General features: G+C 58.8%; 3 protein-coding genes across 12 annotated transcripts in view; 1 reads left to right on the forward strand and 2 right to left on the reverse strand.

The window, feature by feature from the left end:
- The first annotated feature begins 1,001 nt into the window (after positions 1–1,001).
- On the forward strand, positions 1,002–22,055 carry Gpsm1 (G protein signaling modulator 1). 7 transcript variants are annotated; one of them, XM_008841942.1, is made up of 13 exons: positions 1,002–1,233; positions 2,025–2,160; positions 2,423–2,565; positions 2,939–3,062; positions 3,349–3,464; positions 4,038–4,193; positions 5,126–5,234; positions 6,115–6,238; positions 13,363–13,433; positions 14,139–14,318; positions 18,514–18,670; positions 19,080–19,288; positions 20,595–22,055. In XM_008841942.1, the coding sequence occupies exons 1-13, from the start codon at positions 1,013–1,015 to the stop codon at positions 20,799–20,801; spliced, it is 1,953 nt and encodes a 650-aa protein (XP_008840164.1). In that variant the 5' UTR covers positions 1,002–1,012; the 3' UTR covers positions 20,802–22,055. The 7 variants fall into 7 exon arrangements, with proteins under 7 accessions (XP_008840164.1, XP_029423613.1, XP_008840165.1 ...); XM_029567753.1 differs by lacking the exon at positions 20,595–22,055 and adding an exon at positions 19,940–20,579; XM_008841943.1 differs by lacking the exon at positions 14,139–14,318.
- On the reverse strand, positions 21,653–26,190 carry Dnlz (DNL-type zinc finger). Of its 4 annotated transcripts, none has more exons than XM_029567757.1 (4): positions 25,845–26,174; positions 25,370–25,509; positions 24,425–24,546; positions 21,653–23,391 (listed from the first exon to the last, which is right to left on the reverse strand). In XM_029567757.1, exons 1-4 carry the CDS (start codon positions 26,070–26,072, stop codon positions 23,273–23,275), a joined length of 609 nt encoding a protein of 202 aa, XP_029423617.1. In that variant the 5' UTR covers positions 26,073–26,174; the 3' UTR covers positions 21,653–23,272. The 4 variants fall into 4 exon arrangements, with proteins under 4 accessions (XP_029423617.1, XP_017655799.2, XP_029423618.1 ...); XM_017800310.2 differs by lacking the exon at positions 21,653–23,391 and adding an exon at positions 23,576–23,692 and having other exon boundaries at positions 25,845–26,169; XM_017800311.2 differs by lacking the exon at positions 21,653–23,391 and having other exon boundaries at positions 24,410–24,546; positions 25,370–25,513; positions 25,845–26,179.
- A 66-nt stretch (positions 26,191–26,256) lies between these two features.
- Card9 (caspase recruitment domain family member 9) overlaps positions 26,257–26,562 on the reverse strand; it is a 13,139-nt gene continuing 12,833 nt past the window's right edge. The window contains exon 13 of the mRNA XM_008841946.2: positions 26,257–26,490. Within this exon, the coding sequence (XP_008840168.1) occupies positions 26,391–26,490 (100 nt within the window). The 3' untranslated portion in view covers positions 26,257–26,390. The remainder of the gene's footprint in view (positions 26,491–26,562) is intronic.

Genomic DNA, 26,562 nt, shown 5'->3' on the forward strand with positions numbered 1-26,562 from the left:
CTTGGTACAGATGTTAAAATCATTCTGCACCACCTGGTCCAGTAAGCACATGCCTGTCATCCCAGTTACTGGTAAGGTTGAGGCAGGAGGATTGCTTGGGCCTAGGCAGCATAGGAAGGTCCCAACTCAATCAATGAAGAGAAAATGACAGGTTGGTCTGCGGCTGGAACGAGCCCCTGCTTCTCCAGGTCTCCAGACATGGAGTGCGGGGGCCGCGGGGTCGGTCAGGGCTCGAGGATCAAGGACTTCTTTGGCACTGCCACCAACGAGGGCATTTGCACTCGTTAGGCCAGGCTAGGCTCTTGCTCGAGGGTGGGGTTCCTGGACGGAAGCTGGAACAGTTTTGCAGGAGGCTGGGTCCACCCCGGGACATGGGTACTGGCTGCTTCCTCAGCTGTTTCTCAGACCAACCCTGCCCGGCGGCCCACAGCAGTTTCTCCGTCTAGACCTGATAGAGAGGGGCTGTTGGCCCTCAGCCCTGACAGCCCTGCCACTTAGCAGCAATCTCCCCAAACTCTGCGGCAGGGAGGCCAGGTTCCTGCCCTGGGGTGAGAAGGGGGTGGGGCTGGTATGAAGTCATCCAGATGAGGTCTCCATCAGCCCCACTCCCCCACCCCACAGCCACTCATGTCCTCAGAGGGGATCAGAGGGCCTATCTCGGACTGCGTGGGGGAATGCCTGGGACCCTCAGCCCCTGCTGCTGGGATCTGGGAAGGGTGGACAGGCTGCTCCTATTCCCTGGAACTTGGCTGCGGCAGTAGCAACCACATCAGCCCCATGTGTTCAAGCTTTCACCCTGAGGCTCGTTCTGGTGGCAAGGGGCGGGCGTTAAATTTGGGGCAAAGATGAGCCGACAGCTGTGCCAGCCTAGAGCGCCATTGTGGCCAGCATCTACTCTGAGGCACGAATCCCCAACACATCTGTGAGCAAAACCACCGAGGGATGTTGTGACCCCCAGTGTGACCACAGAGGGTCCCCAGGGGTGAGCTGTGATATCCCTCCTCTGCCCAGGATGGAGGCCTCATGTCTGGAGCTGGCCCTGGAAGGTGAGCGGCTGTGTAAGGCAGGAGACTTCAAGGCAGGCGTAGCTTTCTTCGAGGCTGCTGTGCAAGTGGGCACCGAGGACCTGAAGACGCTGAGCGCCATCTACAGCCAGCTGGGCAATGCCTACTTCTACCTGAAGGAGTATGCCCGTGCACTGCAGTTTCACAAACATGACCTGCTGCTGGCACGGTAAGCGCTGGTGGGATGTGGTCTGATGGCAGTGGCCTGGTGGCCAGGTGGACACTGACCTGCCCTTAGGGAGGCGGGAAGAGGCAGTTACGATGTGAACTCTCGGAGCCTAGGGAGTCCAGCTGGGACCCTTGAGAAGCTGTGTCCGAGCTGAGGTGTGTGTGTGTGTGTGTGTGTGTGTGTGTGTGTCTGTCTGTCTGTCTGTCTGTCTGTCTGTCCGTGTGTCCTGTTTGACAGTGACTCTCCCTGAGTGCGTCTCTGATCACCACCCACAGGTGTTCCTTCCCCTGGTCCTGGGGTGCCAGGCTTCTTCCCACCTGCTCTGTATGGTGCAGGTGCTCCCTGATCCCACCCCCCCAGGACTCCACCCGCTTTCGGGCTTGTGGTGAACTTCCTTCACAGGCCCTGCCCAGGCCTCCTGCCATTCCTGAAGTTCTTCAAAGCCCAGTGTCTCTAGTCTCATCCAGCCTCTGACTCTGTCCCTTTTGCGTCCTACTCGGCCCTTCCTTGCTCCACATCCCACTCTGCTCTTCCTTCAGGCCTCAGCTGCCCAGACTCCCTAGATGGTGCAGTGCCCTCCCAGCCAGACCATGGTCTCCCCCACTCACCAGGGAGCCCCTGTCCTGTCTTTATCACCCAGCCCAGATCTGGTGCCAGTCTGAACAAGGGTTCACTGGACAGATGTGTAGAGTTAACTCTCTGCTGTGAGTCCTCTTCCTCCAAGGCTTCTCTGGCCCTTGCTCAGTTCTGGTCCCAGCCAGCCTGGCCCCTCACTCTTGCTTGTTCTCTAGGACCATTGGTGACCGCATGGGGGAGGCCAAGGCCAGCGGGAACCTGGGCAACACCCTGAAGGTCCTGGGCCGATTTGATGAGGCTGTGGTCTGCTGCCAGCGGCACCTGGACATCGCCCAGGAGCAGGGGGACAAGGTGGGCAACTGGCCCCCGGGACCCTCTGCCCTTCCCATTGCTGATGGAGTTCGTACCCCCAGACGTTAGCAGACAGATGTGGGCCTGGGCAGCTTTGCCACCCAGTTGGCAGAGGGTAGAGAGGAAGAGGAGAGCCTGGCTTCTCTTCTCCCTCAGGGACCCATCCAGCCAGGGGACTGGCACAGCCTCTGCGTGTGCACCTTGGGACAAGCTCCCTGGGGGACTGTGGAGCACGTTCCTACAATCTTGCTACCACCTGCAGGTCGGGGAGGCAAGGGCGCTCTACAACATTGGAAATGTGTACCACGCCAAGGGCAAGCAACTGTCCTGGAATGCTGCGCAGGACCCCGGGCACCTGCCACCTGATGTCCGAGAGACACTACGCAGGGCCTCTGAGTTCTATGAGTGAGTGAGTGGGGTGGACCAGCCCCACAAGGTGGGGATTGAGGAGTTCGGGGCTTGTCTGAATGTCTCTGAATTCTACAAACACTTCCTGAGCCAATGTGTGCCATGTGAGGGTCTGGTCAGGAATGGAATCCTTGCCCACACCCAGGCCCACAGCTCCCTGGTCACCCTGCCCCCTGACACACACACCCACCAGGGACTGGTGGGGTTTGATCAAACCCCTAACCCTAAAGCTCAAATGGTACCAGAGCCAAGGAACCCATCCTGGGCCAACCAGTGTCCACGGCACACCCCTGGGAGACCTCAGGAGGAAGGGATGTGGCCACTTCCCTTGTGTCAAGAGGGACACAGCTCAGACAAACTCGACCCCTAGGAGGAACCTGTCCCTGGTGAAGGAGCTAGGCGATCGGGCAGCCCAAGGCCGGGCTTATGGCAACCTGGGTAATACCCACTACCTGCTGGGCAACTTCACTGAGGCCACAACCTTCCATAAAGAGGTGAGATGGATCCGAGTGCTGGGGCAGGGCTGCTACAACAGGAGAGCCCAGGGTACCCCCCACAGTCCTCGACAGCAGAGCCCAGGGTACCCCCCACAGTCCTTGACAGCAGGGCAGCAGAGGTACCCTACTCACCGCCTGGCTTCCTCTGAATTTCATCCTGTGCCTCCTGTCAGTTCCCCTGGGCATGCAGACATGGGGCTAGGGCCCTGGGCAGGGAGACATCGCTGGTGTGTGCCTGAGATTCAGGGCTCTGCGTGATCTCCGGACTTGGGTCTGTTTGTAGCGCCTGGCCATTGCCAAGGAGTTTGGAGACAAGGCAGCCGAGAGGAGGGCCTACAGCAACCTGGGCAATGCCCACATCTTCCTGGGGCGCTTTGACGTGGCTGCTGAGTATTACAAGTAAGCAGACACCCCCTGGCCCCCAGCACCCAGAGACAGGGAGGGCTGGCCCTAGGGAGATCGATACCAGGACAGAGAGATGCCTACCCCATGATGGGAGGGTCTGACCACTTAGCGTCCCCGGGAGTCAGGTGGGTCTCAGGCTGCCCTGAGAAGGGCCAGTATATGAAACTCATGTGGCGGTTGGGGGAAAGGTCCCAACTTGTGCCAGGACTCTGAGTCAGCTGCCTCCTGGATGGAGTGGTGGCCACTAGATGGAGCCAAGCGTCTCAGGGCTCTAAGCTGTAGGCAGTCAGTCAGTCCTGGGACCCGTGTAGAGAAGCATCAGTTGAGGGTGGTTTAGTGGCCTGCCAGCTCCGCAGTGCAGTGAGAACACGTGCACCCACACGCACCTGCGGGGGCAGGTTGAATGCTGCATCCATTGGAGAATGGGGATATGGTCATGCCCTGAGACCCACCCCACCCAGGCTCCCAGGCTGGAGATGCTTCTTTCTACCCTCCACCCTCATCAGCCCCCAGGGGAGGGAGACCCTACCTCCCTCCTTCTGGCACCGACTCTCCTGCTCCGCACAGGAAGACGCTGCAGCTGTCCCGGCAGCTCAGGGACCAGGCAGTGGAAGCACAGGCCTGTTACAGCCTGGGCAACACCTACACGCTGCTGCAGGACTATGAACGCGCCGCTGAGTACCACCTGCGGCACCTGGTCATTGCCCAGGAGCTGGCTGACAGGTGTGTGGGGACAGGGCCACAGCTGGGTCAGAGGGGGCTTGGGTTACAGTGACAGCATGGGTACAAGTCCCTGCTCCCCTGCTGATCACGGTGTGGCCAGAGCAGCCGCTCCACCCCAGGTCCTCAGCCTGCCCCTCAGTGGGAAACAATATAACAGGTGCACAGGGCCAGCCGCCCAAAGGGGTCCTCGGCAGAAACTGGGAGCTTTCCCTTCTCTCTGGCCATGTCTACATAAACCTCATGGCCTTCAACTCTGGAACAGCCTTCCATGCTGGGTGGTGTGGCAGGCCCAGATCAAAGGCTCAGCAAAGAGGCAGTGGGGTGGGAGGAGGGGGAGGTCCTTGTAAGTGTCCCCAGGGTTTTCTTCGAGAGAGACAGGTGATGGAGTGCTCTAGATACTAGGAACTAGGTAGGGGTGGTGGCTACAAAGCCGTGGGAACAGGCTGAACACCGCTGAGTGCATGGTTTTGGAACAGTAGGCTTGAGTTGCCTGTGGCTCAAAATATTTGAAACATGAGCAGCTGGAGGTGCAGAGGAGCAAATGGGGGGGGATTACCTTACCAGCCACTAGGGGGCAGGGCAGGTCCCTACAGGCCCAAGAGGAGCAAATGGGGGGGGATTACCTTACCAGCCACTAGGGGGCAGGGCAGGTCCCTACAGGCCCAAGTGGCTTCAGGGCCCGCTGTGCCACACAACTTGGGTGTAATGCTTGCAAAGGGAAAGAACAAAAACTCAAGCTGGTTGGCCCTTCCCTGTATAGGAGCCGGTTCTGTGGGCGCCCCCAGCCGTGGGTCCTTGCAGCCAATAAGGTGCTGGTGGTATATCTCTCGTGGGCACAGAGGTGACCCACGCCAGGGTTGGGAGAGGGTCAGGGACCTGGGATAACAGGCAGTTCTGGAAGGGCAGGCTTGGACTCTCTCTGTCTTCCTCAGGGTGGGAGAGGGTCGGGCGTGCTGGAGCCTGGGGAATGCCTACGTGTCCATGGGGAGCCCAGCGCAGGCCCTGACCTTTGCCAAGAAGCACTTGCAGATCTCCCAGGAGGTGAGCTGGGCCCATACCCCAGGTCTTCTGCTGGGTGCCTCTGTCATCTTCTCTGACCATTCCTATGGGTCTTCCTGAGGACAGTTCCCACTCATCTGTGTGTGTAGTAGGTCATTGGGTACATGGGGAAGCAAGGACCTGTTCTCCACTTTTAGATCCCCTGTGTGGATCCCAGCTCCCCCTTCCCCCCATGGAACTGGGCCAGGCTGGGTCACGAGGGTGCTGAGAGTGAACTGGAGGTAGCCCAGGTAAACAAATGTCCTGCTGCCCAGGGGCTTCTTGGACACCTTCCTGGGAAGCTCAGTCTCCCTCCTTGCCCAGTCCCCTGTGGCTGTGAACAGGGCAGGGATGTCCCAGTGAACACTGGCCTCCGTAGCTAAGGATGGACCTGGCACCACCCATGACACCAAGAAGAGCCTCAGGGGCCTCCAGGTACAGGTGGGAAGACAGGGTGGTCCTGAGCAGCAAAGGCCCTGTCCAGAGACCCCCCTCCACTGGAGTACAGACAGAGGTCTCCAGAGCCCTCTGAGCCCCACACCCCTATGCTCCTCATACTGGGATTGTACCCAAGAGGCTGGTGGGGCCTAAGGGGAGAAAGGCCCTGGGGCTGAGACAGGCATAGCCAAGGCCAAGCTGACCACCCACAGGAGGCAGCCCCAAGACCCTGAGCACTTCTGGTATGGACATGGGGCTGTCAGGACACCTAGGGATAGGCCCTCAGACTCTACCTCCAGGACTTGTTCCCTTAGAAACCCAAGGGTCAGGGGTCAGCCCAGGCTGTCCAACAGGCCAGGGAAAGTGTACTGGATGGCTTGTCATCAATACTTTGGGAGCAGAGCTCCCAGCCTCACCTGCCCATTCACCCACCCGTTTGCTGCAGATTGGGGACCGCAATGGAGAGCTCACGGCCCGCATGAATGTCGCACAGCTGCAGTTGGCACTGGGCCGGCTGACCAGTCCAGCAGCTGCAGAGAAGCCAGACCTGGCTGGCTACGAGGCCCAAGGTGAGTTCTGACGCTCAGGGCTGGGGGGCTCTGCTTCCTCACAGACTCAAACCTCGGCCTGGAATGCAGTCAGGGCGGCATCTGACCAGGGGTGCGGAAGACAGAAACCCTGGGGGAAAGGACGTAGGTCAGTGCTGACTCCTAGATGCAGGGCACAGGGGGTGGGTCTACCAAACGAGGGAGTCATGGACATCTGCTTAGTAAGGGAAGAGGCTGCACCCCATCCCAGCACCCGTTTCCCCCATCCTTGCTCTGGGCCCAGGAAAGACCATTGCCCACTGCCCGAGGGAGCTCACAGTGGGGATAGGGAGACAAAGGGATAGACAACTGTCTGGCACCATGATGTGGGGAAAAGCAGGGTGCCCAGAGTTCTGAAGACAGACAGGTCCCCACCAGGGCAAATCAGCCATCAGGGAAGACTGAAGAGGTGGGACAGAATAACATTCAGTATGGCAATTGAGGACACCATGGGCAGAGGGGATGGTGGCCAGTTTTGCACTGTCTGAGACAGCATGGACCCCTGGTCACTCTGAGTCCCTCCCTCTCATGACCCTGGGGGTTCATCCCCAGGCAACCATCAACCATGCTTTGATTTGATCTTCACACACAGTGGGAGGGGCTGTGGGAGGCTGAGCCAGTCAGTGCCTGCCTGGGGCACTAATCAGAAGATGCCGCTCCAGTGACCCCATTTACAGACTGCTGGTCACCCCATGCAGGTTGGCCACACAGGGAACAAAAGGACAAAATGTTCTCCACAAAGCAAATAGGTTAATACACACATACAAGGGAGGAGCTGGGAGATGCGGGGTGCCCTGCTGAGCTGACTTCCTGAGACCATGCAGGCTTTAGGATAGGAATATGCGGCCCTGGCAGGGAGCCAGCTGCCTCTCACACATGGCCCAGCTCTCTGGTTCTTGAGTTTGTCTGAAATCTTCATGGGCTTTTCCCAGGGGCACCCACCAACTCCAGTCTCTAGAGATATCCAGAAAGGATACCTGTTGCCATGGGTGCCCCAGGTCCCTTGGGGTTTCTTAGCATGGCCTTGACCTTAGCTGAGAAATAGGTCTGGGGACAGAGGGGAAGAAGCAAAGGCTTCTGGGATCCTCAGCTGTTCCTTGAAACAAGGAATATGGTATCTGGTGGGGCGGGATGGGTCAGAGGGCTGCCCGATCCCATATGCATCGTGTCTGCCCCGACTGGGATTTTCCCAAGGTGGGTAAGCTCCTTGCTGAGCTCCTGGCACAGCCCACAGCCCGTTTCTCCCAGCCAGGGCTGGCCAGCTTCTGGAAGGACTCCCACAGAGGCGGTCAGCTCCAAGTTCTGACTCTTTCCTCCTCCTCTGAGCCAAGGAAAAGGGGGGCATGTCACGAGTGAGTGGCCAGAGACAAGGCGGCTCTGTCCTCCCCACACCGGCTCCTCTGCCCTGCATGCCAGACCCTTCCCAGCTGTGGGCCCCGGAAGCCTCTCCCCACAGGGTTACCGGAAGTCATCGGCCCGGACGCTGGGGAAGAGTCCATCCTTCCTCCGGGAGGACGGCAGGGAGTAGGGTCTGGTGCCCTGAAGCCCTGAGATGCAGCTGCTGAAGGCAGGCAGGCACCTTGACAGTCTGGGTAGCCCTGGGGGAGACCCCCGCTCAGGTGAGCCAGGCAGGAACAGGGTTGGGGAGCCAAACCAAAGCTGGACTCAGCCGAGGCACTGAGGAGCCACCAAAGGGCTTTCTCATCAACAACACTGTTCAGTTATCTGTTTGACAGTACCAAGAGCTGGCAGAGGGCTAGTCCTGCCTTTCATAAGTGGCCCAGGGAAGCTGGAGATGACAGGTGTATATCTAGAACCAGTCAGTGTGGCTCTGGTGCTGGGTGTCAAGTGGGCACCCCAGTGGTACAAACCTAACTGGGTGGAGGACTGGGAGGAATTCATTTATCGAGTCAGGAGGGACTAAAGGGAGCTATGGCTGGAGAGGGTAGAGGGGATCGGCCTTCAGTTACATGCGTGCCCTGGTGGGTTTGGTACTCACACTTGGGTGTGGCCTGTGTGACAGTGCGACAAGGGCACTTGTTGTGGGTTTGCAACAGTGGGAGTAATTTGAGTGGGCAGTGGGGAGCAATGTGCCTTTGAGTAATGTGAGTGGTGTGTATTGTGAGGTGTGGCAGTGGCCAGTATCCAAGCCTCCGTTTTCCTCTCCTGACTTGATTGATACAAACAAGGGATTCTTGTACAGGAGGACAGAACTCTGCTGGCCTTGAGGCAGGGTGTAGCCTTACCACCCCGTTGTCCCTTCTTAGCCAGAAAGGGCACTGAAACTGTCCCAGTGTGTGGGGCCCCACCCTGCCAGCCACTTCCCTGTCCAGCCCCCCTGGCTGTGTGGCTGTCCTGAAACCCTGACAGTTCACAGTCCTGACCATGCCGTCCAGGGTGCCAGGCCACGTGGACAGAGCTTCCACATGCCGTTTTGACGAGCACATAAGGGGAAGGGGAGCTGGCCCCAATTCCTGTGAGGCTTTCCATTTCCCCTCTGCCTGCCCAACAGGTCTGGGCTATCGCTTACCCTCCTCCCATCCCTCCCCACACACAGTGACAGTATATGCCTTCTGTTCTGCATCTCCTACTGCCCCTCTAATCCTCTGGCCCCCAACATTGGTGGCATCAGCACAGGGCAGCTTGCTGAGGTCCTGTGGCAAACATGCCCTGGGGTCCCTTCCCATCTCTGGGTCAGGGATGCGCTTGGTGTGGTATCTGAGGGGTTGGGGAGGTGTGGGCTATAGCCCTACACCACGGCCCCTGTGCCTCAGTGAGCCATCCAGGAGGCAGGGCCATCGGCAGTGCTGGGAGCAGTAGTCAGTTGAGGGACCCGAGTGCTGAGTCTGAGTGAAGATGAGGCTGCAGCTAGTGGGGGGCATGAGGAGGACCACCTGCCAGCCCAGCAGAGAGGAAGCAGATCTAGCTGGGGGACCTCACTGCGTTTCTGGCATGGGGAGCAACTCAAGAGCCAAGTGAGGGACAGTGACACTGGTCCCGCTGGGTGAAAAGCTCTCAGATTCCAGATCTTGGGAGATGAAAGTGTCATGGGCTGGGCATGGGGTGCTGTCTGTGGGAGTGTAGGCTGGAACAGGGATCATGCAACCTACCCAATATGACGGTCTACCTCTGGTGAGGATAGGTCTGATGGAGAAGTTTCCAGACCTTGCCCTGTAGGTGGGAGGGACAGGAAGCTAAAGGAGGGGTCCAGGATCTGAGGCTTCCAGTGGGGGTGGCTCAGCCAAAGAGGTGCAGCCATTGAACTGACTGGACCTGACCTTGTCACCTAGACAGAGGGTGCATTTAGTTGGGCAAATTTGGCTTCTCACCCTGTCTGTGCACCATAAGGAGGGCTGCCATGGAGCCAGCCACAGGGTGTGGCTCAGAAAGACAGCCCCAACTTTGCCACAGCTTGGGTCCACCATGGGGTATCACGGTGGAGAGCCCAAGGCCTTGTGAACAAGTTGGGGAAACCTACTCTCGCCCTCCAAGCCTCTGAGGGGTGAATGAGAGACAGTCAGGAGATGGAGCAGGTTTTCACTTGATGTGGTGAGTGAAGGGCCGGCTCTGGTCTGTAGTTCCAGTGGTTTACATGGGTGGCCCAGATGTCTCCATGCCCCCACGCTGCATGTCCCCGTGCTCCATGTCCCCACACTCCATGTCCCCAAGCCCCTGTGCTCCATGTCCCCACACTCCATGTCCCCATGCCCCTGTGCTCCATGTCCCCACTCTCCATGCCCCCACACCATGCCCCCACGCTCCATGCCCCCATGCTCCATGTCCCCACGCTCCATGTCCCCACTCTCCATGTCCCCACATTCCATGTCCCCATGCCCCTGTGCTCCATGTCCCCACGCTCCATGTCCCCATGCTCCATGTCCCCACGCTCCATGCCCCCACGCTCCATGTCCCCATGCCCCTGTGCTCATGTCCCCATGCCCCATGCCCCCACGCTCCATGTCCCCGCGCTCCGTGTCCCCACGCCCCATGCTCCATGTCCCCACTCTCCATGCCCCCACACTCCATGTCCCCATGCCCCTGTGCTCCATGCCCCCATGCACCATGTCCCCGCACTTCATGTCCCCATGCTCCATGTCCCCATGCCCCTGTGCTCCATGCCCCCACACTCCATGTCCCCGTGCTCCATGTCCCCAAGCTCCATGCATCTACATTGTTTCTCTCTCAGAGCTACCCTCTTAATCTGGATGTGGAGTGGGTATTGAGTGGCCCTTCAGAAAACTGGACCTTGGCATGTGGTCTACAGCTGCTGCAGCTCCGCCCATGCCTGAATGTATAAGGGCCATTTTCAGCTGGGGTGGAGGACCCCTCTGTGGAGGGAGGGGCTTGTGTTGAGAGTAGGAGGAGCAGGCGGGATGCTTGGACCCATATTGGGGTGTGCAGAGGGGCTGGCTTGTAGCCTCCCCATTGGGCCCCTCCACAGTTCCTGGGTGAAGCCCCCACATCCCACTGGATGGACGTGTCCTGCCAGCTGCTTTGTTTCCTGGACACTTGAGACTAGGTTACAAGGCTGGCTCTCTCAGAGTCCCAGCCCAGGAGTCCTCTATCCCCTTTTCCCTGTGGCTTTCCCGTCACGGCACCTGTGTCACTGGTTGTTAGATGCCCTAGACTTTCACTCTGGATTGGTCTGGAGGCCTAGGGGGCTGCACTGGCCTCCCTCTGGTCTTGTCCTCCATACAATTCATTTTTATTTATTTATTTATTATTTTTATTTTATATGTATGAGTGTATTGCCTGCATGTATGTAGGCACTCACGTTGTGCAATGCCCTCAGAGGTCAGAAGAGGGTGTTGAATCCCCTGGAACTGTCAGCCACCATGTGGGTACTGGGAATTGAACCCAGGTCCTCTGCAAGAGCAGCCAGTGCTTTTAACTGCTGAGCCATCTCTCTAGCCCCCATCATTTTTATTGAGGGTTTCATGGAGCCCAGCTGGCCTCAGACTATGTAGCCAAGGATGACCTTGAACTTCTGATCCTCCTCCACCTCCAGAGTGCCAGGATCATAGCACCCCATTTATGTGGTGCTGGGGACCAAGCCCATGGCCTTGTGCATACTCGATAAGCACTCCACCAGATGAGCTACATTCCTAACCCCTAATCTATCCATCTATCTAGGAACCCACAATTTGAACAGATAATGGGGAAAGGTGTAGAGAATACTGGCCGCCAGGCCTGAGCCCCTGAAACAACCCCCATCAGGCCCCCCTTGGCACCTCCAGAGCCTGGACATTGCACCCCAGCTAGTCCTTAGCCCTTATCACTGCACCGGGTGTGCTTGAACCCCATAGGGTGGTCTCAGACAGCCATCAGCCAACCAGCACCCCTCAACTGTTCCCCTCTTCAGGCTGGTACATTTGCCCTGAAAACCTCAGACAGCTATACCACTTGGTCAGGTTCCTTCCCTTCATGGGGGCATCCTGCTCAGGTTCCTAATCTAGCTCCTGCAGAGGCTGGGAGGGGCTTGTGATGCCATGGATCCTCCCCACCCCCCAAGTCCAGGTGCTCTGAGGAGGCCCAGTGACCAACACCTGTGCTAGCTTCTAGTCCCCTGGGGACATGGTATCCTGGTAGGAGTGTGAGCCGAGAGCCCAAGGTCAAGGTTGGGTGTGGGTGATGCCCTGAGTCCCTCTCCTTCCTGCCAGGGCTTTGCTGCCAACTTTCATGAATACAGCACTGACCACTTTATCCTGTAATGCAGTAGTAGATGGGTCAGAGATGTTGGCTAGCTCCCCACACCCATGCACCTTGGGTGTCCCCTCAACATCCTTACAGGGTGAGCCCTCTGGGGCAGTGCCAACTCAGGCCTTGTGGGTGCTTACGCCAGCCCAGCCCCCTCACTGCTCTTCTCTGCCTCACAAGCCCTGCCCTGGATACCCACCCACCATCTAGTGCCTTATTGGGCAGTAGGTGTCCAGAGCTTGTCTGAAGATAGATTCTTGGAGGACCGGGTAAGGGGTAGGAGGTCTTCTGGGCTGTGAGGTGAGACCTTGGTCTTCCTGGAAGGGCAGCAGGGTAGAGGCGGGGGGTCTCCAGATTGCTGGGCGTGCTCTGCTCCTGTCTCCCCCTCTCTCACACACCACTTCCATGGGCTGGGCTGACCCTGGCCCTTCTCCCAGGGTGTCCCTTGGGTTGGCTTTTCACATTTTAGTCCCATCCAGTGTTGTCTGTTAGTCACTTTGTCGGCTGGCTCTGCTGTGTGGACAGTCCCTGCCAGGCACGCTCTCCCTGGACCTGGGCCCTGCAGATGATCTGAGCCCAAGTTGGGCTCACTTCCCCAGCCTCCAGCCCATTGCTGCCTGTGTTGGGAAAGGACCCAAGTACCTGGGGACCAGGGTTGAGCTACTCCATACCCTACCTAGAGATGGAGGTCTGAAGGTTCCCAGGGACCTCCGTAGGGACTGGAGACAGCACGGGACAGTCCCAGGTCAGGCAGCTGCTCTTCCCACACCAGCTGTGACTAAGGATACAAGGGCTGGGGACATTTCTCCAGGGGAAGCCCAAGGCCTAGTTCAGATCCCTGCAAGGCCCTGCCCACTCCCAGCTGTCCAGTACCGAGTCCTGCAAAGGAGTCCAGGGGAAGGCCCTTCAGCAAGCCTGGCCTGAGCCTTGTTACTGCTGCCATAGCCTAGGTGGCCCACAGTGAGACCAGGATCTCAGAGGCTCCTCCATGCCCCCTGTGCCCCACCTGGGGTCAGGAAGTGGGGTGAGGAGAGCAGGGTGGCTTCAAGGATGCAGTAGTGTGTGGGGGCTCTCTTCCAGGCAGAAGGAATAGTGCCATCTAAGCTGAGAGACACAGGGCATGGCTTGGCAGAGCACCCCATCAGGGCAGGGCAGGAGTTACCAACACCAGCCCTACTGTGCTCCTTTTCAGGGCAGATATGTCCCTAGGCCTTGGATAGCTTGTCTGATGCCCACAGTCCAGCCAGGTGACTGAATGGGCACCTCTCAGTTAGACGCCACATTCCCCTACACACTGGCCCTTGAGTACAGTGCTGATGGGTCCTTGGCCCCCAGATCCCCTGTCTGGGCTAGTAAAGCCTCAAGGCTCAGGTTTAGCATCAAGCTGAGTAAGCTGTGCTCTCTTCCAGGGGCCAGACCCAAGAGGACACAGAGACTAAGCGCCGAGACCTGGGACCTGCTGCGGCTCCCCCTGGAGCGGGTGAGCTGGGGTCAGGGCTGGTGACCGGAGGACTGAAGAACAGATGTCAGGAGAGACAAAGCCAGCGTGTGGGTGCTGGGTTAATGAGGCCAGTGTGTGGTGTTTGCCAAGCTGTCCGTATCCTCAGTGGGTCCTGTCCCCTGGGAGATTAATGTTCTCCCCAGCGCTGTGTGGCCTTCAGGAGCCCATCTGCCACCAGTACTCTTCAAGGTCCCCTGTAGCATCTGGTTCCTTTACCCTCTGACACGATCCTTCCCTTGGGTTGCATGTCCTGGACTCCTACCTGCTCCCTTCCCACTAGACTCTGTGTCAGAGGGAAATAGTCATTACCGTTGGAGAAGCTAATGGGCTTTAGCAAACCCCAGACAGGTGAATCTTGGGGGCCTAGTGTGGGTTGTGGGTGTTGTGTGGCCCTAGGCAGTGGCCTGGCCTCTCTGATCCCTCTGGTTGTAGACAGCCTTTGGGGCATGGCGTGAGGTCACCCTTGTTGCCTGGCAAGAGAAAGTTGATGTTCAGGGAGGTCAGCGCCCATCAGATGTCCTGTGCTCTCTCTGCTTCCTCTTCCTCCAGAGGCCAAGTGCCTACTGTGTGCACCTGTGAAGTGGAAGCAAGGGGGCCTGTCCCACCTTTCCTTTAGGGTCCTGAGAGGGGGACGTTGGTTCCAAATTGCCCTGGCCCACGTCCAGCCTGCCTCCCCCTCCCCAGGAGCAGAATGGAGACACCCACCTCGCAGGGGACTCGCGGGGGCCAGGCAGGGACTCGCTTCCCCTTCCCATGAGGAGCAGGAAGTACCAGGAAGGGCCCGACGCTGCTGAGAGGAGGCCCCGGGAGGGCAGCCACTCCCCGCTGGACAGCGCCGACGTACGGGTGCAGGTGCCTCGTACGGTAGGTGCCTCCCGGGCCGGGAAGGGACAGTCGTGAACACTAAGCTTCTCCATCTAACCTCATAGCCCAAGAGGTCAGGCTGAGCCGGTTACCGAAGAGGGCAGAGCAGTGAGCTGCTGGGCCTTCTGCCTGGCCCTGAGCTGTCCTGCCACTCAGGGGGTGCTTATAACTGTCAGGGTGCCTCAGGGAGCCCCCATGGGCATTCCAAGTTGGCCTTCCTGCAGACTGACTCTGCCTCTCTCTAAGCCTCAGTTTCCACCTCTATCACCAGTTTTCAGGTGGCCTCTAGTGTCCCACACCCTTTCTCTGCTTCACTGGGACCCTTGGGACTTAGCTACTCATGCCAGAAGAACTGGACTGCATGGCCTGCCCTTGGGATGCTGCCTCCTCAACACCCACCTTGGAGACTCCAGAGTGCCTGGGGGGCTAGGCTAGTCTCAGGGAACCTAGTCAGGGATCCCAGCTTTGGAGTCCTCTGGTTAAACCCAAGAGGGAGGCACAGCCAGGAACTCCTCAGTGTATCCCAAAGTCTCAGAGGCCTCCTGGTGGTCTCCTAAGTTGCAGAGTAATGACTCAGGGACTAAAAAGGGGAAGGCCCCTAGCTCAGCCACAGGATAGTTCCTAAGTTCGAGGTCCTTCGGGGAAGGGCTCTCCTTGTCCTCAACAGGTACTGGGGGCAGGACAGTGGGGGTGCATATGCTCTACCCGTGGTCTTGGGTAGTGATCTCATATAGAGGACATGCTAGGTGGCCAGTGTACAACTGTAGAGCCTGGTTGGAAGGGGACAATAGAGAGCAAGCATCTACCCAGGGTTCCTCCCAGTCTGGGGCTGGGAGGTACCACCTACCCTGCCTGGGTCAGCATCCTGATCCGCAGCTAGTCTGCAGATCTGATGGGGGTGTGCTGTGGTGACAGATAGCCCAGCAGGAACTCACAACACAGCCTGGGTTCTCAGACCTCCTGGGGATGTTCAACTTTCCTGGCAGCCCACAGAACTTGTAGGATAGGTGGACTGATGACCAGGTACAAGGTTGGGTGATTGGGAGACACAGACTGATGGCCAGTGGGTAGAGGGTGAGGCCATCCAGGGGGTCATCAGGTGTCCGCTGTGCCTGGACAGTATCATCACGCTCTTAGGGGTTCAGGGACATAGAGAGGCTGTATTCAGGCTCAGGAGCCTGTTTGCAGGACACTCGGGTCCTGAGGCTGTAGAACTGAGACAGAAACACCCCCCCTCTTTTGCCCCATAGGCTCAAGCAGCCTGTGATGTGCGGGAAGTCTGGGTATTCTTAGCACCTGGAGCCCACCCTTCCTGCCAGGGCAGCCGCCTCCAGTCCCACTCCAGCCCACTGTGCTCCTATAACAGGAAGGTTCTCAGGAGCTAGGAACTTCTTTTCCCCAGGCTCAGAGGGAGGCTGGGGCAGGCAAGAGGCCACCCTGTTAATGCTAAGGCTGCCCAGGCTGGAATTAGAAGTGTGGGTCTGTCTGGAGTGGCCTCGGGAGCAAAGCTGGGGGAAGGCTTCCTCTTCCCAGGGTCCTAATTTGGCTTTAGAAGGAAACACAGGGAACCATGGGTCAGGTGGGAAAGGACTTTCAAATAAGCCGTCCGCCCCCACAACCTTTAGCATGTCCGCCCACAGGCTGTGAGGGGTGTACTCTGCTGAGCCTGGGGAAGCCAGCTCACTGTTTACAGAGTGAATGTGTGTGTGTGTGTGTGTGTGTGTGTGTGTGTGTGTGTGTGCGTGTGCGTGCACGTCACTCCTCGTGAGTGAGGGCGGGTGCTGGGAGGGCCCAGCCTTCACCCCAGCTCCTATTTAAACATCAGGAGAATACTGTGGGTCCCAGCGGTAGCAAGGTGGCACTTGGCACTTCGGGCAGGTAGTGACGGCCGTGCCCAGCATCATCTTGGCATCCTGCCTGGGTTGCATGTGGCCTGGCACCCACATAGCTCCTGATTGCTGCTGCTGGAGGGAACCTGAGATTCAGTGTGAGTGCGGGTCTTGGGACCCCAGGACCTCTGTCAGCCAGGGTGGGGGTGGGCCTGGCCAGGTCTGTGCCCTTCTCTGTAGGAGCTGGTCTTGAGCTAAAGTAGAAGAGATTGCATTCAGACTTTAGGAGCAAGCCAGGACTTGGGGCACAGGAGAGATTGAGGCAAGGGGGGCTGGATAGAGCCCTTCAGAGTCCCCACAGGACCCTAACACAGGGCCTATGATGTCAGGCTCAGGGTCATGCTCCTGAGTAGGAGAGGGAGGGGCAGGGCTATAGGCACAGGGAATCAGAGTCCCGTGGCTCTAACTCTGGAAAGCTCTGCAGTCTTGTCCTCTCAGTAAGGGGAGCAGGGGGCAGGGGAACCTCAGAACAAACCCAGCTCCTTCAAGGGTTTCCCTAGAGCTGGGGAGCCTGGAACAATCTTGGGGAGCACTGCTAAGCAGCCCTTTGCTACAGTGTAGGTTGGACCGAGGTGGGCAGGTAGATCCCTTTGAGCCATAACAACTCTGAGTCCCGCCATCTAACTCACTCTGGGGCTCCAGAGCTGGGCATGGACTCAAGGAAGCTCTCCCTTCTCAGGGAGGAGCTCTGGGCAGGAGGCAGCTATCTACCCACCCCCAACCCCAGCAGAGGTCCAGTCCTCTAGGGAGGCACCTGCAAGCCCTTATTGGCCTTTAGGAGCTGCTGGCCAGCCTCTACCTGGATCAGCCCAAGTGCTCAGTGTCCCCTAGCTGGGGCTCTGGATGGCAGCTTTCCCTTTTCTCTTGATTCTGAAAGTGTCCGGGCAGGCCTGATTTAGGCTGCGAAAGGACAAAGCCTGGAGAACGGTCAGCCTGAGGACTGAGTGAGGTCTCCCCACTCTCTGCCATGCCACAGCTTCCTCTGCTGGGTCCTCTCTGCCATCAGGGCTTCTCCTAAGCCCCATCCTAAGTCAGAGCTGTCTACCAGGCCTGTTTGCCACAGCGTGACCTTGGGTAGGTCACATAACCCCTTTGAGCTTGGGCCTTTGTGCACAGGATGCTTTCAGGCATTGGGAGTGCCATGTAATAGGAATCTTCCAGCACTTAGCTTTACAGAGACAGGTCTTCGCAGTCACTGTCCCCATGTTCTGTGTGGACCCTGGTGACCTGAGGGCAGGTACTGGCTCCATCAGGACAGCTGATGGCCCTGGAACCTGCCCCAACCTGAGGCCCAGGTCAGGCTCTGGAAGCCTGCAGGCTACAGGATAGGACAAGGTCATGTCCACAGCCTCAGGATGTGTAAGCTGAGTCTTGGGTGGGGTAGCTTGCCCCAGGTTGCCTGATGCTCAGGGCTCACATGCCCAGCCCTCCTGGAAGTACCCTCTCCCAGGACTTGCCACCCCGTGACTTGCCTGGGCCCAGGTAGGTCACCCAGGCTAGGCCATCTCTGACCTAGGCCTTAGACTAGACTCACAGGCTGACAGACAGATGACAACTCTGTCCTGCCCTCTAACTCAACAGAAGTTGAGAGCCAGCAGCAGGAACTCCAGGAAGTCCTCTTTCTTCAAGGAGGAACTCTGGGCAGGAGGCAGCTGTCTACCAACCCCCATGCCCAGCAGAGGTCCAGGCCCTGCCTTCCAACCACCTAGATCACCTCAGCAGCTCACAGGGGGCCTGGCAGGGGGTTACCAAGGGACTGGAAGGGGTAGGGGTTTAGGGGGAATTAGTGTCTTCTTTCACACCCTGGGCTCCTGATGCCCACACAGCTGCTGTCCTCCGAGCTGATACTGGTCTAAGATCTTTTCAGTGTATGGCCTAAACCCAGAAAGAGGCAGAAGACCAGAACCCTCGCTTTCGCACTTGGGGTTTCTTGTCTTAACCTCTCGGTCCACCCGTCATTGCTCCCAGGTTGACCACTGAGGTCACATATCTAGTAGGCGTCCTGGCCTCATGCTTACAGAAGTCTGCTCACTGGACACTGGAGGGGGCCTGTCTTGGGGGTCAGAAGCAAATGGAGCCCTGTGCAGGGCTGACACTTGGGGATAGGCAGCCACAGAAGTAAGGACAGCAGGCAGGGGCAGATTTGGGGGCGTTGTGCCAAGGGTGATAGCATCCTAAGAGGGTCCTGAGTTTGAACTCAGTCTTAGAAATGTGTAGGCCAGGCTAGGCAGTCCCACCACAGGTGCGTCTGGAGGCTGAGGCAGGGGACGCTCTCGGCCATACTGATACCCTCATCCCCATCCCAGAGCATCCCTAGGGCCCCATCTTCTGACGAGGAGTGCTTCTTTGATCTGCTGAGCAAGTTCCAGAGCAGCCGTATGGACGACCAGCGCTGTCCCCTGGAGGAGGGCCAGGCGGGAGCAGCGGAGGCCACAGCTGCCCCAATCCCAGAGGAAAGGGCGGGTGAGTAGAGGGCCTTGGTGGGCCCACCATCCAGATCCAGCACTGAACCCACAAAGGTTCTGATGGGTGGGACAGGCCAGCTGTGCTCCATCACCCAGAGCTCCCCCACACTTGTCCCTGAAGCTGTGCCCCAGGAAGTATGTAATTACTCCGCCCTCTGGAACACGCCATGTCTGCGAATCCCAGCCTCCAGCCTCCAAGCGCGTGGGAGGCCAAGGCTTTTTCCTGTCACCTACTGAAGCCCTGGGAGGTGGGGGTGGGAGCCAGGGCAGGGGCAGGAAGGTTGGACCCAGGGCCTGGCATCAGAGATACACTGGGGCCATGTCCCCATGAGGACAGCTGGGCTAGTCCCAGAGGTCAGCGCTCCCAGTGGCCCCCATCTCCAGCCCTCACCCTCTGTCCCTTGCAGGTCAGCCTTCCGTGACAGCCTCACCTCAGACCGAGGAGTTCTTTGACCTCATCGCCAGTTCCCAGAGCCGCCGGCTGGATGACCAGCGGGCCAGTGTAGGCAGCCTGCCTGGGCTACGCATCACCCTCAACAATGTGGGACACCTCCGAGGTGACGGGGACCCCCAGGAGCCAGGAGATGAGTTTTTCAACATGCTTATCAAGTACCAGGTGAGCCTGCAGCTGGGAGAGGATGGGTGGGGAGGTGTCCAGGCTAGCCCTGTGTTGCCCCTGTGTCAGCTGTAGTGGAGGCATCTGGCAGGCCCACCAAAGGCCATCTGCAGATGCACAGGCCCCGAGCAGCCCTCTTTCTAAGGAGCCAAGCAGCCTGAATACACCTTAGTGCAGGCTTACACTTGGAGTTACCGGGTCCCCAAGGCCATGACTGGGGAGCTCTCCTCCAGCATCTCCATCTCAGCAGAGAGAGCAGAGGGCCAAGTGACACTCTCAGTCAGGAGGCAAGGAGATCTGTGCTGCTGTCAGTTGGCTGGAGGAACAGGGCAGGGATGGCCCAAACAGGAACCACATTCTATGGGTAGGTGATAGAGGGCTGAGGCCCGGGAGTGCAGAACCAGGGCAGAGCTGCCTGTGGATGGGCCTTACCACACACAGAAGGAATGGGATAAGGCTGGGGTGCTGCAAGGCAGAGCCACCCACCCCAGGCCTGGCAGCGCATTGGGGGGCAGGGGGACTCATCTCACAAGCCAGCTCCCCTCCAACGGGCATGCATACAGTAGGGCTTAGTCAGACAGGGAATGACCAGGGTAGGTGCACCACCTCTGCACTGAGCCAAGTTTCCAGATTCAATGTTCATTCCCACAGAGGAGCCAGAACCACAGCAGCGTCCTTCCAGCCTCCTCTAAGCCAGCCCCTCCTGAGAAGCCCCGTGCACTAGCACGCATAGGCCAGCAGCTGCACCGGCTCCCGTCCCTTCTGCTCCAGGCCCTGCAGAGAAGTGGACACCTTTCAGGCCCCCCAGCCTCCACACCAGGAGAGGCAGGGCCTGTGGTGTCAGCTGCCTGACCCAAAAGGGACCCATGTGGCAGGGGTGGGGGTCCCTATGACAGGTTCTGGAGCTGCAGGCCCCAAGCCTGTCTAGGGCAGTCCAGGGCTGTGCCAAGTTCCAGGGAAGTGCTAGGGTACAGCCACACCTGCCAATTCCTGGATCGGCAGGTCTCAGGAGTAGGCCTTACAGCTGTCCGGTAGCAGCTGGCTTGTTCTGTGCCCAGCACATATCATCCAGGCCTGAGAGACATCTCTTAAAGATGCTGCCAGAGCAGGACACCCAGCACCACCCCAGAACAGCAGGTGGACAGCAAGAGGTCAGAGGTGGCCGGACCAACTCCCACCCGGATTGTACCATTCCTCCTGAGCGAGTGCCACCTGCCTCAGTGAACCCATTACCCACTTGGTGCCAGGATGCCCCCCCAAGAGCCCAGAAAACAGAACCACCAACCTACACTCTATGTCTGCCCAGTCCTCCAGGATTGATGACCAGCGCTGCCCACCACCTGACGTTCTGCCCCGAGGCCCCACCATGCCAGACGAAGACTTCTTCACCCTCATCCAGAGGGTACAGGCCAAACGGATGGATGAGCAGCGAGTGGACCTCGCCGGGAGCCCAGAGCAGGAGGCCAGTGGGCCGCCTGAGCCTCGGCAGCAGTGCCAACCAGGTGCCAGCTAAGGCCTTGCTCCCACAGCCAGGCCTACCCTACCCCAGTCCCTGGACTCTGGGGGGTTCATAGTTGTCCACGGTGACCATGATTCCCCCAAGAAGCTGAATCCTCCCAAGGCCATGGTGGAGAGCCAGTTCAGCCCCCTGGCCCATGTCACTGAGCCAGACACTGGGCACACAGCCCTCATGTCACCCCCACCCCAGGGTGGCAAGCTCAGGCCAGAGTTGCCATGTGGAGGAGGGCATGCTTCTGTCCCCACGTGATCCACAGCTTCCTGCAGGTCCTGCCCTGCCCTGCCGTAGGCCCGGCCTTCAGCATGTTGGCCCCAAGCCCCGGTGCTGTCCAGACCCTTCTTCTCCAGGCTCTGCCCTGCCCTGCCCTGCCAAATGTGAAATGCTGCCACCTCCCCAAACCCAAGAGAGGCCTCAAAGACTCTTTCTGGGCGCTAGTGACATGGCATGTTCTGTCCCCCAGCTGGTCCTGGGATGGTCATGCAGGAGGTACATTCCACACTCCCTGCCTCATGGTCCCCAGAGCAGGCCTGTCCTGGCCTCTCTCTGCACCCAACCCAGCTGCAGGAGATTGGCAGCTGCAAAGCCCAGGCAGCCCTAGCCCTGCACTTGGCCTCTGAGAAAGGTTGGGTCTTATCTACTGCAGAGGGATGGGGCAAACCTCCACGCCAAGAGCACGGGCAGGGTCTGGTACTGTAAGCACTGGCTGGCTGTGGGCATTGGCACTAGAGGGGTCTCTGGACAAGATCCTCCAGGCCCCCTCAGTGAGCATCCTCCCCGCTCCACTGGAGATGACATCATGGCCTTCTCCCCAAGGGGTCCAGCTACACATACCTGAGTCAGACACAGGACACCTAACTTGGGATGTAGACTCAGGCGAGACCTGATGGGGCCTCTATGAGACAGACCCTCGGAGCCATGATCTTTACCCTTGCCCCTGGTCCCAGCTACCACCTGCAGAACCTCCTACTGGAGGGCTCTGTATAGCCTCTCAGTCCTAGGCCTCCTCTCCTGAGGAAGAAAGCCTGGGGCAGGGCCAGGCTCAACAGAGACCCCACTCCTGACATGAAAAAGCACGCTAAGGGCAGATGCCAGGGCACAGGGTCTCGGGCGGGATGTGGTGGCCGCCCGCATACTTGAATGTACATGCGTATTTACTGCTCACGTGTTTGCCATGTTGTCCACGGGTCCTTTCCAACCCGACAGGTACGTTTGTTTTTGTTTTACCCAAAAATAAAGTCTGCCAAGTGATTGTGTCTCCGGTCTGGATTTGTGCCAGTCAGTCTTCCCAGGACAGGGCTGCTCGAACAGTGCAGGTCAGGGCCAGGAGTTAAGTTTCCATCACAACATCTGTAGCCAGGGTTTTTGCCTGCAGCACCTCTCACTGTCCCTCCTCATGGTCCAGGTTTTCCAGGGACAAGTGGCAGAGACCAGAGTTGTCACAGTGCATTGGTGAGCACTGTGGGGGTCCAGACGTAGCAACCTCCTCTGGATTAGTCCTGGGTGCTGCCCACCCCAACCATAGGGCTTCCATTGTTCTAGCAATCCATGTCAAAGAGACAGGATTTGGCCAGTCCAGACAACAGTAGCTTGGAGAGGGCCTCCTCTTCAGTGTCCGGGTGGTAGGCAGCACCCATGGGGCTGGAGTCCTGACTGAGCTCTTTGGGAGACGGCCTGGCCTGGGGCAAGGGAAGCTATGGGGACGACACACGCCGAGACCAGCAAACCAACCCAGAGAAGCCCACAATTGCCTAGGGCTGGGGCCTGGGCCTGGGGCCCTCTGGTAGCCTTGGAGGCAACCACTCTTTCAGGCACACTGGGATTGCTCAGGTGCTGGGAAGCCAACACCAGAACACTGTTGCCATGGAAAAGGCCTGTGGCAAGAGGTCCAAGTCCATCCTGTCTTTAAAAAAAAATGGCGGTTAAGCACTGGCTGCTCTTGCAGAGGACCCAGGTTCGGGTCTCAGCACCCAGGGGAATCCGACACCCTCTTCTGAGCAGAAGCACTGAGGTATGTGCAGGGGCCTTTACTGAGGTCTCCACTGAAGGAGGGAAAGGGTGGACAGCTGAAACTGGCCAGTCAGAGCAACTCAAGGCACTGTCAGGTGTCTGACCCTAGGGACACATGGATGGGGACAGTGGCCCAGAGGTGAGTCTGCAAAACAGGGTGTGAATCCAGCTTTGCCCCACTGGTCTGTGTGGAAGGCAGAACTTGAGGTGAGGCTTGATGTCCAGGAGAGCCCCCTAGGAGGGATGGGTCTGTGGAGCAGCAAGGGCCCAAGTGGGGAGGCATCATCATATGGAAGTCACGTAAGAGACAAGTCAGTTCCCATCCAGAGCAGGCCCCCTAGATCCAGCTGTGCACCACCAGCTCCAGCCAACCCCAACCTGCTCTAACACTGGTTCAGACCTGGGAGGCAGTGAGGTGGCCTTACCAGGCCCCACTGGCTTTCTGCACTTGAAGGCTTTCAGGTAATACAGTCAGCCTGTTCCGACCTCAGTGCCATCCATGAGGGAGAAGGCTGGGGGTGGGGGGGCAGGCTCAGCCTTTGGATGATGACAGCTTCCACAGACAGCACAGGAGGTTCTGGGTGGGATAATAGCAGGGTGTTTACCGAGAGAAGGACAGGGGGGTAATCGAGTGGAGGTACACACTGCAAGTGTGTCCAGCCTCCCACAGTCCAGAGTGAGCTGCTAATCACCAGCTGTGTTCCTGGAGGATGGGGCGGCAATGTCACTGTCGTACTCCACTCAGCTGCCTTCTCCACCCTCTCCTGTCCCAGGTCTTTCCCTGCCAGACAGGGTGATTAATGCTGAAGGTCACAGGTCCAGAACACTCCCGCAACAGCCCCGAACAGCTCATACTGGTCTTGCGTCTGCTCGCTTCCCTAAACATAGGACCATCCCGAGGGCACATCAAACAAAGTTAGGAGATGAGCCACATGCCAGGGCAGGTGTAGCAGTGTATCATGGTGTAACACAGGATAGCACAGTGTAGTATAGTAAAGTGCTCTCACAGTCACAGATCTCCTCTCAGGCCCCAAGCAGCACAGGGAGGTACAGGCTGCTCCTGGGGGCCTCTCCCTGGATGGTTCCCCCGACAAGCCTGAACAGTGCCCAGCCTGTCTGTGGTCACAGTGAACACCCTACTTTTCTGTAGGCCAAACCTCAGGGCTAAGCTTGGCAGTGGCTCACTCAAGGGAAGCCACCAGTAAAATCCAGGAGACAGCAGGTAAACATGGAGGAAGGGGGCGGGGGCTCAGAAACCTTCCAAGGCCACACATCTAACTCTATGACCAGTTCCATCTCACCCATCCACCTGGATGTGGCCTGTCATGGGCAGGTAGAGGTGACTCCTCTGAAGAGCCAGGATGGCCATGAGGCAAGGGGTCGTCCTGCAAGCCACAGAGGGGGCTCACAGGAGTCGTTCTGACTCCAGAAAACAAAGACAGAGGAGCCCAGGCCCAGCAGCTAAAGGTGACTGTCTGTTTACTGACAAGAAACAGAACAGGCCCCAGATGAACAGAACATCTTTTGGCAGGCTGGAGTCTACAGCCGAGGGAGTGCAGGAGGCAGGAGTCAGCCCTGTTCCATCTTGCCAGGGTAAGTGGGATCCTCACCCTCTTCTGGAACAGCAGGGGGCTCGGAGGTTTCCACAGTCTCCAAAATCAGTTCCAGGGCCCCTTCGCCAGACACTCGGCGCACCTCCTCTCCTCTGACGGCCAGGATCTCCTCAATGTTCCTGCAAGATAGGGAGGCAGCACCAGCCCTAAACAGGGCTCCCTCAAGGGCACCCAATGGTCACTTTGAACCTGAACACCAGTCTCAGCAAGTGATACCAGGGCCTTGCAAGCCCTTCCTGCACTGTCCCCATGTGTGAATGATCATATAATTAAGTAGCAACTAAGAAACTAACAGTATGCCACTGAGAAGGGCCAGAGCCATAGTCTCTCACTGGGTAGCCATCCCTGCAGGCCTGCCCCACTCCTATATATCAGGGCTGGGGTTCTCTGCAGCAACTGATGTAACAGGCCAAAGACCTAGAGCCTGCACGCTGATCTCACAGACCTCCATGGCTCTCAGCACTCTGTCCTCACAGGAGGACACAGAGCTCAGAAACCACAGGCACGGACATAGGTCCTTCCTCTGCACTGGCTGGCTCTGGATCTCCCTCCACTGTCTTCCCAGAAAGGAGAGCACTAGCCCTGCAGGCCAGAACACAGTCCACATGGTCTGACACCCGACCCGCTATCTGCTGTGGATCTGGAGCCCTGAGTCTCCACAGAGGACTAAAGGTTGAGACCAGAAAATGGCAAGGCCAGTGGAGAGGTCAGAGGTCAAGCACTGAGAGGAGGCAAAACCAGAGCTAGACCAGGCTGCCTGGAGGCGTAGTTACCACATTAGGGAGCTATTCAGCTTCATCTCAAGTTCAAATCCTACTGTTTCCTAATTGACATGGAGGCTGGGCTGTCCAGGTGGAGACACCCCAGGGAGGCCAGAAGTGCTGCTGGGTAGGTTCCTGGACCACAATCCCACTGTTTCCTACCCCTCCCGGGTGGTCTCACCTTTTCCCCTCCAGGTCAGAGAACCAGCCTAGGTTGTCTGCGATGATGTGATGGTTGTGGCAGCCAGGGCAGGTCACGATGACCACGCCTTGGTGGTACCCCAGCTTGGAGATATGCTTGGAGGACCGAGTCCCACAGACCTGGCTACGTCAGAGAGCTGGTTAGGCCTGGTATACACCTGCCCAGGGATGAACCCCAGCCCGAGGGGCAGCCCCAGCCCTTTCCCAGGTCTCACCCGAGATAACCCCGCCCCTCTCGCAGGAGGGCCTGTCCGTCAAAGGTAGCCCCACCCCTCCCGGGAAGACACCACCCTCAACGGAAGACTTCCCGCCTCCGGGTTCCGCCCCCTAAGGGGACTCCGCCCTGATAGATGACCCCACTTCCCGGATGGGTCAACGCGGGCTGTGGGCCCTCGTCCCGTGGCCTCCACCAGCCGCGGGTGCTCCCGGCCGTGCGGGTGTAGATGAGCGCCCACCTTGCAGGTGTAGACGAGCCGGTAGTGCGCCGCTTCCACGCGTCCCAGTGCCGCCCCGGGCCCCGAACCCGACGCAGAGCTCCAGCTGCGCCAGCCCCAGGCCCAGCCCCTCCGTCTCTCCGCGGCCCTCAGCCGAACCCCGGGACCCCAAAGCTGCCCCAGGCGGGGTCCCCGGGTTCGCACGCCACCCAGCAGCGTCGGCACGCGGCCCAGCGCGGTCCGCAACATCCTGCCTGCCGCGTCCCGCTGCTCCTCCCCGCGCCGCCGCGTGCCACTGAGGCTGCTTCCGCCATATTTGAGATGGGCACCGCGGACGGAAGTGGCCCTCTAGGGCTCTCGCAAGCCGGCGGCGCGCTGCGCTTTGCTGCCCCCTGGCGCCTCCCGCCGCACACATCCACCCAACTGGCTCGGCTCGGTGTGCGTTCAGTGCTCATTTTATTGACTTGGTTGCATTTGCCCGCACTTGCACGACGCATGACTAGCGTGCAATAAAAATGCAGCAGCCTTTCAGAGTGACGTCGGTGCTCAGCCTCGGCGCGGGGTCCGCTAGGAGCCCTCGGTGTCTGTGTTGTCGCTGCCCGTGGTGTTCCCGCGGTCCCCCTCCCCCTGCCGCCAGCCGTTCTGCATCTTCCGGAGGGCCCGCTTCCTGTGGGACGGCGCGGAGTGAGCAGGTGCACGCAGGAGTCCACCGCCCCCCCGCCCCCCCCACCTTCCCCAG

The sequence above is a fragment of the Nannospalax galili genome, unplaced genomic scaffold (genome assembly GCF_000622305.1).
Source record: "Nannospalax galili isolate Female #2095 unplaced genomic scaffold, S.galili_v1.0 scaffold1421, whole genome shotgun sequence".
In the NCBI taxonomy this organism is placed as follows: Eukaryota; Metazoa; Chordata; class Mammalia; order Rodentia; family Spalacidae; genus Nannospalax; species Nannospalax galili.